Source organism: Macaca fascicularis, chromosome 14 (assembly GCF_037993035.2).
Source record: "Macaca fascicularis isolate 582-1 chromosome 14, T2T-MFA8v1.1".
NCBI lineage: Eukaryota > Metazoa > Chordata > Mammalia > Primates > Cercopithecidae > Macaca > Macaca fascicularis.
This window is the reverse complement of record NC_088388.1, coordinates 7,116,932-7,129,945: the sequence shown is the minus strand read 5'-3', so window position 1 is coordinate 7,129,945 and position 13,014 is coordinate 7,116,932. Positions and strand designations below refer to the sequence as shown.

The 13,014-nt window shown below is 49.5% G+C and overlaps 1 protein-coding gene across 13 annotated transcripts in view; it reads left to right on the top strand.

Moving 5' to 3' along the window:
• The window catches only part of KDM2A (lysine demethylase 2A), a 149,418-nt gene extending 139,589 nt beyond the window's left edge, over nt 1-9,829 (top strand). For 11 of the 13 annotated variants that reach the window (XM_074013106.1, XM_065527903.2, XM_074013102.1 and 8 more), the window contains 6 exons: nt 91-180; nt 1,889-2,601; nt 4,425-4,588; nt 5,183-5,341; nt 5,931-6,146; nt 6,611-9,829. In XM_074013106.1, the coding sequence (XP_073869207.1) occupies nt 91-180; nt 1,889-2,601; nt 4,425-4,588; nt 5,183-5,341; nt 5,931-6,146; nt 6,611-6,792 (1,524 nt within the window). In that variant the 3' untranslated portion in view covers nt 6,793-9,829. The remainder of the gene's footprint in view (nt 1-90; nt 181-1,888; nt 2,602-4,424; nt 4,589-5,182; nt 5,342-5,930; nt 6,147-6,610) is intronic. The other 2 variants (XR_012423022.1, XR_012423023.1) reach the window with 2 other exon arrangements.
• Nucleotides 9,830-13,014: the final 3,185 nt, after the last annotated feature.

Sequence of the window (13,014 nt, the reverse complement as noted above, 5' to 3'; positions counted from 1 at the left end):
GATTAGTGAGTAACTCTTCCCAACTGTGTTATTGTTTGATAAAGGAAGCTTGAGAGATGGGCTTTTAAAAACATCTCTGTCTTCCTATAGATGGATGGAGAGGGGTTGCTTAATGAAGAATTGCCAAATTGCTGGGAATGTCCAAAGTGCTACCAGGAGGACAACTCGGAGAAAGCCCAGGTAAAGGAACCTTATCAGATTTGCACTGTGACAGAAAAGAGGCGTCAAATGTGGGGGATTGATATACTTTTGCCTTTGCATTAGTGTTCACATGGTTTCTCTGACCTAGGAGATTATTTTTGTTTGGTTTGGTATGTTTTTTCTTTGGTTAATTTTTAGTATTTTCTTTGTTAGAGTTTGTAGCATTGTTTTTTGTATTACTAAATATTATTCCACTTGGAATCTGTAAATTCCTAAGGTCCTTTTATACTCTGGGGCCCTACAAAGAGAGGAACCACGACTGGGCTATTTGAGGAGAGAAATTAGGTGAGTAGGATCTCTCCTAAGGAATGTTAACTAGAGGGGAGGCAGTGGCCTGAGGCAGCCAGTGAGTGCAGCAGTGTACTTGAGCTTCCAGTTAAGCAGGTTCACATTTTTGTCATCTTCACTTTTGTGGCCTGGCAGAAAGCCCTACCCTGCCCATCCCACATGCCCAAATGTGTCATGCAGAGGCAGCCCCTCCCCCAGAGAGGACCAGCACTATGACCTTGGCCCAAAGGAGCTGAGGTTGCTGACCAGTGGTTGCCAGTAATGTCAGGGCCAAAAGGACTGTAGTTACTCGGGCTGAAAAGGCAAGACGAGCTGTGGACACCTACAGGAGGAGATGGCTTTCCGAGTGCCAGTCTTCCAAGGACCCTTGCACAGGAGCGGGGAAGGGGGCAGAAGGGAATTTTCTTACCTTCTTTTTATTTCTTCCCACTTGGATACCAAGATAGTTGAATTTTTCAATCTATTTGTCTTTGAGGGCAAGGATTTTTGAAGTTGACTAGGGCCAAAGTTCTCCCAAGTTCTTGAGCTAGTGGCATTTACATGTGTCTTCACTAGTGATGTTGAGTGTTTGCATCTCTGCTGTAGCAGATGTGTTGGCAGATGCTATGTTTTAGTATTATCTTCTAATACATTGGAAAAGGTAGCACCCAAAAGGTGGTAATTTTCTTCCAACCATAATGATCAAAAAATGTAAGGAGGAAAAGAGCAGATACCAGGGTTGTTGCTTAGAGACATAAAGTCTCCTTGCAAAAAACCTGAACTACTGATATGGTTCCTAGTGGAACATGTTTACTGGGCTTTGTCATAGCATAGTCATAGTGGGCTCCAGGAAAGGACAAGTATCTGGAGAGCACAAATGCCACAGATAAAGTTGAGGGCTCTTGTGGGATTCCTCACCATACTCCTGAGTGAATCTCCCTGTAGCAACCCAGTTTCTCACAGAGGTTCTTGTTCTCTGCTTTATTATTCACGTGGGGGATGGAGTGGAAGATGCAGCCTGGTAGAGTCAAACTTAGACTCTGGTAGAGCTAGAAGCCAATGGTGTTTACCGCTGTCAGACTCAGGATCTTAGTTCAAATGGTATATGTGGGCTTTTTCCACCGTGAAACAGAACGTCTCTTGGGTGAAAGAGGTAAGTCAGAGACACAATTAAAAATGGTCAGGCCAGGTGCAGTGGCTCACACCTATAATTCCAGCACTTTGGGAGGCCAAGGCAGGCAGATCACTTGAGCCTAGGAGTTGGAGACCAGCCTGGGCTGACTCTGAGGGAATGACCCCCTCTCCAACAGTGACCTTTCTTCTCTCTGGTCCCCTGAGAGCAAGGGAGGTCCACCCTGTCTGTTCAGAGGCTTTGGAAGAAAGGAAGCACTGATGTTGCTTTTCTGGGCCTGTTTTGCAGAAGCGGAAAATGGAAGAGAGTGACGAAGAAGCCGTGCAAGCCAAAGTCCTGCGGCCCCTGCGGAGCTGCGATGAGCCTCTCACGCCCCCGCCTCATTCACCTACTTCCATGCTGCAGCTCATCCATGACCCGGTTTCCCCCCGGGGTATGGTGACTCGGTCATCCCCTGGGGCTGGCCCCAGCGACCACCACAGTGCCAGCCGCGACGAGCGCTTCAAACGGCGGCAGTTGCTGCGGCTGCAGGCCACAGAGCGCACCATGGTACGGGAAAAGGAGAACAATCCCAGCGGCAAAAAGGAGCTGTCTGAAGTTGAGAAAGCCAAGATCCGGGGATCGTACCTCACTGTCACGCTACAGAGGCCCACCAAAGAGCTCCACGGGACATCCATTGTGCCCAAGCTGCAGGCCATCACGGCCTCCTCTGCCAACCTTCGCCATTCCCCCCGTGTGCTAGTGCAGCACTGCCCAGCCCGAACCCCCCAGCGTGGGGATGAGGAGAGGCTGGGGGGAGAGGAGGAGGAAGAGGAGGAGGAGGAGGAGGAAGATGACAGTGCAGAGGAGGGGGGTGCAGCCAGGCTGAATGGCCGGGGCAGTTGGGCTCAGGATGGAGACGAAAGCTGGATGCAGCGGGAGGTCTGGATGTCTGTCTTCCGCTACCTCAGCCGCAGAGAACTTTGTGAATGTATGCGAGTGTGCAAGACGTGGTATAAATGGTGAGCAGGGATTCAGGGGGTCAGGAATTAGGGGTATGGGAGTAGGTGGCAGGTCCTGTTTAAAGATGTGGGCCAGTTGTGCCCACAGATGTCATTAGGGAACTTTAGCCATTTGCCTCCTGGCCCTGCTCTATACTTTCCCATCTCTCTTTGTTATGGGGAGGGAAACTGATTTGGGGAATAGGTTTGTAGTCTGTGCTAAAACTTCAGAGTCTTGTGGGCTGAAAATTTCCTCCTCAAGTCAGCTGAACTCATCACGTGTTGGTTGAGAGCCTGTGATGTTCTGTTCACTCTTCTGGTGCTGATAACACAGATGACCTCACTTAAGCCCCTGACTCAATTACCTTCCCATTCAGTGAGAGAAGTGGGCATGCTTTTCAAGATGAATTTGAAGGTGCTTATATTTTTCTTCAGTTTCAATGCTCATCCCCCCAAACCTGGATCAGAATTCCCTTTTCCAGCAAGCAGAGTCCAGTTTTGAAGCTTCCTTAATGAGAGCTACCGTTTCTTCTTAAGTTGGACAGACACTTGGGGGAAAAAATTCGTAGTGATAATGAACAAGGAGCTTCCCATTGGGCATTGTTGGTTTTTCCTTAAGCTCTGGTATATATTTACTGTAGGAGATATCCTTTTTATCTGGGTCACACACATCCTATTACAGTAGTGTGGTGTCCTGACCAGTGACATTCACTCAGGAGCTTTTTAGAAATGTCAACTGTCAGGGCCCTCATAGGCCTCTTAAATCAGAACCTCTTGGGTGGGCCCAGCAGTCTGCTTTAACAAGCCCTCCTCCAGGGGACTCTGATGCATGCTCGGGTTTACAGCAGCAAAATCTACTGTATTGTCAGCAGCTTGCTTCTGCCATAGAAGCTTCATGTGCCACTGGTAAAATTTTTTCAGTCTTTAAATAGACCTGTTCTTTGCAAACATGAGTTTATTTCCCAAATCTGAATTAATGCATAGCGTATCTAAATTCTCCTTAATATTTCTCTGTATAGGACTAGTAGGACTGCTTGACTCTACCTCTTGGTTTTCAGGGCCAGGCACATCAGATTCCCATTATGTGCTGTCTCTCTTCCCCTGCCAACCAGGCTGGGGGGCAGGGGCTATAAAATATTAAATGGAAGCCAGCATGTTGTGGTTTGTGGCCTGTAGATTTGTAGACTGCAGTGGAAAGCCAAGCCTGTCCCTTTCACTTCTGGTCTGGACTGGCTAGAAAATGTCAGGATAGCACCAAGGCAGAACTTGAGGGTGGGAGAGGACTCTGTAAGCCTGATAAAGAGCCTCTTTCGACCTGATACAGTAATGGGCTGAAGGCAGGGTGAATTGTGGATGTGCTGAGTAGCACCCTGCATTTCAGGCAGCTGCGAGTGACTGACAAGGGACAGAATGGAGCAGCCTTCTTAGCTTTAGACAGTAAGAAGTCTAGAAACTTTAAGAGGCTCCCTTATATACACTTCAGCAGGAACCATGCCATTTTAATGCAGATAAAGGGATTATAGACTGTTGCTTGCTGTGTGTCCCTAACAACTGTTATGTTCTCAAACACTCCAGAATAAATCAGGGTAAAGTGGTCAAGTTATATACTATCAACATATAGGTTTGCAAAGGATCTAGTTGTTGTAGAGCCCAAGGCAATTTTTTTGCCTATTCTGTGAGGCAAAAAATTGTAAGGTGTGATCCCTGTACACTTGTAGAGGAATGCAGGGAGAATGAGCCTCAGGTGCTCTGCTTTACCCAGAAGCCATCAGCAGCCTGTGATGGGAGCTCCACTGATGGTATATCAAGTTAATGAAGGCAAGTTCTCTTCCCTTCTATCACAGGTGCTGCGACAAGAGACTCTGGACAAAAATTGACTTGAGTAGGTGTAAGGCCATTGTGCCCCAGGCCCTCAGTGGCATCATCAAGAGGCAGCCAGTCAGCCTTGACCTCAGTTGGACCAACATCTCTAAAAAGCAATTGACATGGCTTGTCAATAGGCTGCCAGGTAAGTGACCAGCCCTGCCACTGTTTTTCCAGGGGCCCAGAAGGAGCAGGCAAGAAAAGTTGCATTATTGGCCGTGCTTCTTAGCATCACTTGAGGGCAGTGTAGGGCAGCAGTCCCATGCCATTGTTGCTTAGCAAGAGATTTACCCAGGGCCATCTTAAGTGCCAGTCTCCAAGGCAGCACTCTGGACTGACAGGCCAATCACTGCAGTGGACAGCAAAGAGAATGGAATCAGTGTTGCTGCCAGCCCTGCATTTCTCCTCAGCATAACCACTAAGGGGGAAATTTGAGTCAGATGTTACTTTGGTCAGCTCCTTATAAGCCCTTGTTCTCTTCAGCATTTTGAGCTCTTGGAAAGACAGGAAGTCACTCCTTCTTGTATTGCTCTGGTGGGAACTAAGCAATCAATTTACCACTAAAGCAAAAGATGTAGTATAGGATACCGTGGAAATCTTTGAGCTGGATGACTAAAAGATTAGACATAGTCCTTCTCTCCTATTAGACTGGAAGTCTGTTCACTTTGCTCAGATCGTTACAGCTCTGAGTATGCTGGGAAACAGTGTATTATTACGTGTCTCATTCCATCCATTGCAGGACTGAAAGACCTCCTCCTAGCAGGCTGCTCCTGGTCTGCAGTCTCTGCCCTCAGCACCTCCAGCTGCCCCCTTCTCAGGACCCTTGATCTTCGGTGGGCAGTAGGAATCAAGGACCCTCAAATTCGGGACTTGCTTACTCCACCGGCTGATAAACCAGGTATGCTCTGGGCCTGACTTCTTGGTGCTTGTCTTGGGGTAGCTTTGTCTTCCAAACAGACCTCGTCCTCAGAAGCTAAGGTAGTCTCAGAAATGATGCTGTGGAAGAATAGAAGAGCACAAAATGAAAACAGAATGATGGACTATGTACAAGAATAGGGTAACTATAAGCAGATAACTACCTACAAACAATGGAGTAAGTCCATTTTGTGAGTCGGTGGAGTTTGGGGCCCAGAGAGTGTAAGCCTGAAAAAGTCTGAGAAGGCTTTATGGTTGAGGTGGAGTCAAAAGCTATTTGCATGATGGTCTAGAAAAGTGTGGTGGTATTGGAAGGCGAGGAGCATTCTGCACATAGCCTTTTGCTGTGTGCATGAGGCATAATCTAGCAGCTTGAGAAGAAAGAAAACTTGTCTGGTTTCCTAGAAACTGCCCACACAGTGCTCACACCCTGAAGGCAGGGCTGGGTGTGGGCAGTTCTACTTAACCCCTTCCAGGGGCCCTGGCCAGCAAGTAGCTGTTGCTGCCTGGAGCCTTGAAGCTGGATTAGAGAATTGAGAGTTTTGATCTAGACTCTTGTCTTGCCTGTGCAGGTCAGGACAATCGCAGCAAGCTCCGGAACATGACTGACTTCCGGCTGGCAGGCCTTGACATCACAGATGCCACGCTTCGCCTCATCATTCGCCACATGCCCCTCCTGTCTCGACTCGACCTCAGTCACTGCAGCCACCTTACAGATCAGTCCTCCAATCTACTCACCGCTGTTGGGTCTTCCACTCGCTACTCTCTCACAGAGCTCAATATGGCAGGTATGCCACTACTGTTGTTCATAAGCAGCAGTGCCCCCTGCCTCCAGCCCTCCCTGGAACTTGATCAGTAAACCAGAATGACCTTGGGCCTGTTCATTGACTCACATTAGCTCCATTAGCTCATTTCTTCACATCTGGACAAGGACATGGATTTCTGTCCCTTTTTTAACTTGATGGGGGACTGAGGCCTTGAGTAGTTAAGTTGGTTGCCTGTGTGCGCAGCCAACATCCAGCTGGAGTTTGGTCAGCCTTGCAGCCCTTGTGCTTGTTGTCAGATGGTGATGGGAGTGAGGCAGCAGGGTCCCTTTAGAGGTGCTGATGGCACTTTTGGTCTCTGAGCCAGGGAGTTGTGGGACAAAGAGGGCTTTTGTTTAGCATTTTGAAGGAAGACGGCTACGGGAATTGAATGGCAGAGGAAGGTTGTGTGTATGTGAGCATTGTCATTATGTCCACTTTCCCAACAGGTTGCAATAAATTGACAGACCAGACCCTGATCTACCTACGGCGCATTGCCAACGTCACCTTGATCGACCTTCGAGGATGCAAGCAGATCACTCGAAAAGCCTGCGAGCACTTCATCTCAGACTTGTCCATCAACAGCCTCTACTGCCTGTCTGACGAGAAGCTGATACAGAAGATCAGCTAAGACACACCCAGCCCAGACTCAACAGGAAACCGATCTTCCCCTGACTCCCCATCGAGGAGAACGTCTCCTTGACCCTGCACGGGCTCTGAGGCCAGCGTCACACTCCCTCTCTGCTCTCCTGTCCCTTGAGCCCTTCCTCTACAGGCGGGGCAGAGAGGGTGGTGGACACCAGGCTTACCTGCCTGCTCCTCTCCCTCCTAAGGAAAAGGGAGTAGCAGATTGATCTGAGGGGAAAGCACAGGCTGTGCTGTCGAGGTGCCTGCTCGCTTACTCGCCTGCCAGGAGACCGGGCTCTCAGTTTGGGGTGTTTGTGCAACCTTCATCTGCACTGGGCCCTGTGCCCCTCCTCCTCACCCATGGTCCCCAGCAGTGCCTGGTTCTGAGCAAACTCCCAGGGAAGAAAGCGGCCCTGTCTCCACGGCCAGGTTCTCCTTGTGGTGTCCAGTGCGTGTCTCTCCTCCATCACACTCTCCCGGCTTACGCAGGAGGGGCCAGCAGCCCCAGGAGTTCCAGACCCGTGCCGATCACACTGGTGCTGTTGAGATGTCCCAAACCTCACGTCCTTAACTGTGCTCTCCCTCCTTTCCTCTCCCTTGAGCTTGTTTCTGCCCAGCACTCGTGCTCATTCACATAATTAGGTTTCCCACCCCAGCCTACCCGACTTCCTTGCTAGTCTCTATGAGGTCCTTATTGCACTTATTGGGGTTGAAGCTCTTGAGAGGAGCTGGAACTGTCTGCCCCAGGGACACACCCATTTCGTTGCTACCCAAGTGGATTCTGAGACAGGCACCATCTCCTTGTTCCCCCTCTCTCTTTTGCCTCCCACTGACTGCCCTTTTCCATGTGTCTTCATTCTGCCTGAAGAAGGCTTTCCCAGGATGCACGTCCTCAGAGGGAGCAGCCTATCTCCCCCAAGCTGGAGGCGGCAGAGGACTGGGCCAAGCCCCAACCTGCCTCCCAGCCAGGCTCCTTCAGGCCTCTGGTTTAGCAGAGCCCCCTGAGCCTAGGCCTGTGTCTAGCCCCAGTGGCTCACTGACCTTTCAGGGCAGCCAGGGGGTCCTGCTTAGAAGCCAGTCACCTGCCCTCTGCCTGCAGCCATGGAAGGGGGTGTGCATGTGCCTCTGTGTGTGTGGCTGAGTGTATTCCGCGCGTGTATGTGGAGGGAGGGAGGGAGGGGAGCATGGTGTCTCCCGCTCCACCGCCCTTTGTCGAGCCCCATCAGCTGCCCCCTTTTACTTTGCATTGAACGGCCTGTCCAAAGATCCTCTCTCTAGGGCAGCAGAGAGCTTTTTGCACTTTAAAAAAAAAAAAAAGAAAGAAAGAAAGGTCGGAATTTCTTTTGGGTCAATATTTTTAAGTGTGTGAGGAGATGCTCAGTAGCAGCAGCCTATGGCAAGAGCTTATAAATGACTGATGCAAATTTGCACTCTGCTCCCCCTCTGTAAGGATACTGATAGCACAACCTCTTCTTCCCCCCACCGCCCCGCCTTCTGGTCCTCCAACCCAGTCCCTTTCTGTCCCTCTTCCTGTAGCCCAGTCTCAGGCTTTCCTCCTCCTGAAGCCCTACAGAGGTAGGGAATGGAGCCCAGGCACCAGGGGTCTGAAGTGTGAGCCACCCAGAAGAGAGACGCCAACTGCACCCTTGCCACTTCCAAAGCAATAGAGGCAGAGGGGTCCCCTCTGCCACCTAGCCCAGTTTTGACCCTGGCATTAACTGGCCGTCTTAGAAGAAACTGGGTCCTGGTAGGGGGTGGCATTTTGTCTGTTTCTTCCAATCTGCTGAATCTTTTGGCTGCACCTTACAAACAGCAGTCTGCTCCCATGACCCTCTGCCCATTTCCATTGGTCTCCAGGCCCCAGTAATCTGGGGTTAAAACTTTGAGGAAATGCCAGTGACTTATTCCAGAGTGCCTCAGTTAGGGGAACTTCTCTGTAAAGAACCCTGGGTATTGAGCAAAAACCTTATTATTGTTAATGACCTATAATTGGAAGCTTCCTGCCTTTTTCTTTGGTTGCTCCTGTGGAAAATACTGAAAAGATTACTTTGTTTTATTTTGTTGTCTTTTTATAAAAGGGGAGGTGGAGAGACCCCTTCAGAGCAGGGATTGTGCCGGGAGAGTGCCTCTGACTTTGGGACATTTCATCCACAGAAATTTCCAAGCCAATGGTTTCTTTTGGGTTTTGGTTTTTATGTTTGTTTTTGGGGGTTTGGAAAAACATGCATTTTTACCGTGCACGTAAATTGGTCAGCAGAAAAGGGAGCCCAGAAGAGGCAGCAGATGGACCATGCCCTTGCTGGGTTTTCCTTTTCTTTGGGACTGAGGGGAAATGGTTTTTAGAGGTGAGGGTTGGTCCATGTGGAGGAAAGAAGTGTCTCTGTTGGGGGACAGAGGAACCTGGGGAGTCCATCGCATGTCCTACAATCTGCTCTTAGACACGGCCTTGCCAGGAGAGCCTGCCCTCAGACTGCAGGACCAGAACCCCTGCCTCCATCTTTCCAAGCACCGGGGCGAAAAACCACAAAGGAAAGGAAGAAAATTTATATATATATAATATAAAATCACTTGGTGATTAAAAAAATAACTGCTCCATAAATAAAACTCCTAAAGTCACTTATGTTTAAAGGGTTTGGTTGTGTTTTTTGTTTTTCGGAGAAATACTGTAAATATATATTTTTTTGTTGCTGATTTAGAGTCAATCTCCAATGTTGTGCTAAAAAGTTTAAATTAAATGTAAGCATTAAGGGGATAAGTCTTATGCTATCTCAGTTGACACATTGAGGTTATTTTGGGCCAGGGAAGGAGGAAGCTAGTTGGACTTTGTTTTGTTTTCTAAAAGTTCTCCACTATTGGTTTTAGAGAGAGCAAGGACATCTTTCCTCTTGACACGTGGGAATGGGTGATATTTGTGTAATAAAATTTTTAAAAGACAAAAAAAGAAATAGCCTCCAATGGGAAATATTTTAATTTAGGTTTTGTTTTTGTTTGGGGGTTTTTTGTTTTTTTAAAAAAAAATAAAAAGGCTTTAAAAACAAAAACTAAACCTTTTCTGCTTCGGTGTGTGCGTGTGAGCAAGTAAGTCAGAAGGCTAAGGCCAAGGAGCCCTTGCTTCACCTCTCAGTGGCAGTAGCAGAACTGGGGGGCATCTGTACTGCTTGGATTTCCTTAGCTTATTTTTTAAACACCAAAAAGCAGCACTTGATTCTAGAAACACAGTGCTTACTTCATCAAGGTGAACTTTTTTTTTTTTTTTTTTTTTTTTGAGATGGAGTCTCACTCTGTTGCCCAGGCTGGAGTACAGTGACACAATCTAGGCTCACTGCAGCCTCTGCGTCCCAGATTCAAGCGATTCTTCTGCCTCAGCCTCTGGAGTAGCTGAGATGACAGGCACTCACCATCATGTCCAGCTAATTTGTATGTGTGTGTTTTTGTAGAGATGGGGTTTCACCATGTTGGCCAGGCTGGTCTTGAACTCCTGACCTCAGGTGATCCGCCCACCTCCGCCTCCCAGAGTGCTGGGATTACCGGCATGATCCACCACGCCCAGCCCCAAGGTGAACTTTTTAATGGATGTGAACATTTTAAGTGTGAGATTACCTGACATTCTCCCACCCAAAAAGGCAGAGTAGCCCCACAGAGGCACCCAGTGGTGCACTCCTTAGAATGGGCTGGGGCATCTCTAATCTTTCATCCCCACAACTGCCAAGCCATCAGCCAGGGCCAAGCTAAAGCTGCAGAAAAGTCCCTGAGCAGGGTCTGGCCCACGCAGGCTGTGACCAGCGTGTCTCCTACCTCATCCTACTGCTTCTCGTCACCCAGCATGTTGAGTCCAAGTTAGTCTTTATGTGCGCCAGATGCTGCCAGAGAACTGCCTCCTTACCTGACTGCTGAGTCTCAGGAGGGCTGCAGTCCCATCTGGGAGAGGCTAAGCAGGCTTCCATCACTCCTCCAAAGGAATCTGGGGATCTCTGCCCATCCTGCTCCCCAAACTGATTAGTAAAGGACCGTCTCCGATTCTGGAGCACAGTCTAGAAGTGGACAAGGGTGTTGCAGAATGGGCTGATTTAATGTTGGTTTCTCCAAGGATGGATATGGATGTGGCCATGTTTGGATGTTTCCAGGGAAGGAAGAGTGTCAGTTTTGCCCCTAAATATCTCAGAAATGCATCTGCCTCTTACTAATCTCATCCCTGCCACCCTAGTGGAAGCCACCACCATCTAGAACCTCAACGACAGGAAAAGCCCCAAGGGCCCTGGTCCAATCCCCTGTCCTCCATGTTGGTAGCCAGACATTTATCTTAAAAGATTGATTTGGCTGGGCACAATGGCTCATGCCTGTAATCCCAGCACTTTGGGAGGCCAAGGCAGGCGGATCACCAGAGGTCAGGAGTTTGAGACCAGCCTGGCTAACATGGTGAAAACCCGTCTCTACTAAAAATACAAAAATTAGCCAGGTGTGGTGGCAAGTGCCTGTAATCCCAGCTACTTGGGAAGCTGAGGCAGAAGAATGGTTTGAACCCGGGAGGTGGAGGTTGCAGTGAGCTAAGATTGAGCCATTGCACTCCAGCCTGGGTGACAAGAGCAAGATTCCGCCGGGCGCGGTGGCTCAAGCCTGTAATCCCAGCACTTTGGGAGGCCGAGACGGGCGGATCACGAGGTCAGGAAATCGAGACCATCCTAGCGAACACGGTGAAACCCCGTCTCTACTAAAAAGTACAAAAAAACTAGCCGGGCGAGGTGGCGGGCGCCTGTAGTCCCAGCTACTCGGGAGGCTGAGGCAGGAGAATGGCGTAAACCCGGGAGGTGGAGCTTGCAGTGAGCTGAGATCCGGCCACTGCACTCCAGCCTACGCGACAGAGCGAGACTCCGTCTCCCAAAAAAAAAAAAAAAAAGCAAGATTCCATCCCCCCCGCCAAGAAAAAGATTGCTTTGATTACTTCCCTCCCCTGCTTAAAACCCTTCATTGTGTTCATCTCAGGATAAAGTCTGAATGTGGCACGTAATGTGGCCCATGAGGCTGCCAGGCCCTCAGGCTTCATTGCCCACCATTTGTCCCTCCTCTTCCTCTCCACTCATAGCCAACTTTTCAATTAACACCATCTCTGGGTCTTTGTACGTCCTGTTCACTCTACCTGGTATACCTTACTCAGTTTACCTATTACTTTTCTCTGGGAAACCATCTCCTCCTCTACTCCAGACTGGATCAGGCCAGGCACAGTGACTCCTAGCACTTTGGGAGTCCAAGGTGGGAGGGGCGCTTGAGGCCAGGAGTTCAAGACCAGCCTGGTCAACATGGCAAAACCCTCTCCACAAAAACACATAGGCGGGCACAGTGGCTCACACCTGTAATCCCAGCACCTCGGGAGGCCAAAGCGTGTGGATCATCTGAGGTCAGGAGTTCGAGACCAGCCTGGCCAACATGGCGAAACTCCGTCTCTACTAAAAATACAAAAATTAGCCAAGCGTGGTGGCGTGTGCCTGTAATCCCAGCTACTCGGGAGGCTAAGGCAGGAGAATTGCTTGAACCCGGGAGGTAGAGGTTGCAGTGAGCTAAGATCGCACCACTGCACTCCAGCCTGGGTGACAGAGCGACACTCTGTCTCAAAAAAAATAACCCTTAGCCAGACAAGGTGGCATGTGCCTGTACTCCCACCTACTCAGGAGGTTGAGGCAGGAGAATCACCTTACCCTGGAAGGTTAATGCTGTAGTGAGCCATGATTGTGCCACTGCACTCCAGCCTGGGTGACAGAGTTGAGACCCTGTCTCAAAAAAAGACCAGTCTGTTCACCATCTTTCCAGGCCACAACTCTCAGAGCCCAGGTCCAGAAGGAAATCTCAGCGTTGACACCCAAGTATGTGCAGGAAACTGAGGGCAGGAGGCCCCAGAGGCCAGGGACACCTGAATTTCCCCTGTCAATGCTGTCATCCAGCCTCTGCCTCCCCCTCCGCACCCACCCCAATCCAATGGGCAGGGAGTTCTACCTCCCCAGAGCGTGCCATAGGATAGCAGGCAGAGAGACAGAGAGAGAAACACACCTTGAAAGACCCAGAAGAGGAAAGGCAAAGAGATAGAGAGAAACGGAGAGAAAAGAGACCATGGAGGAAGCCGGGGAGACATAAATGAGGCCCAAGATACTCTAGTGTGACAGTGGCCACTCGGCGGGTCGTCTCCCCAGCCCAACGCTTCACACATTGTTTTTTTGTTTTGTTTTGTTTCGTTTTG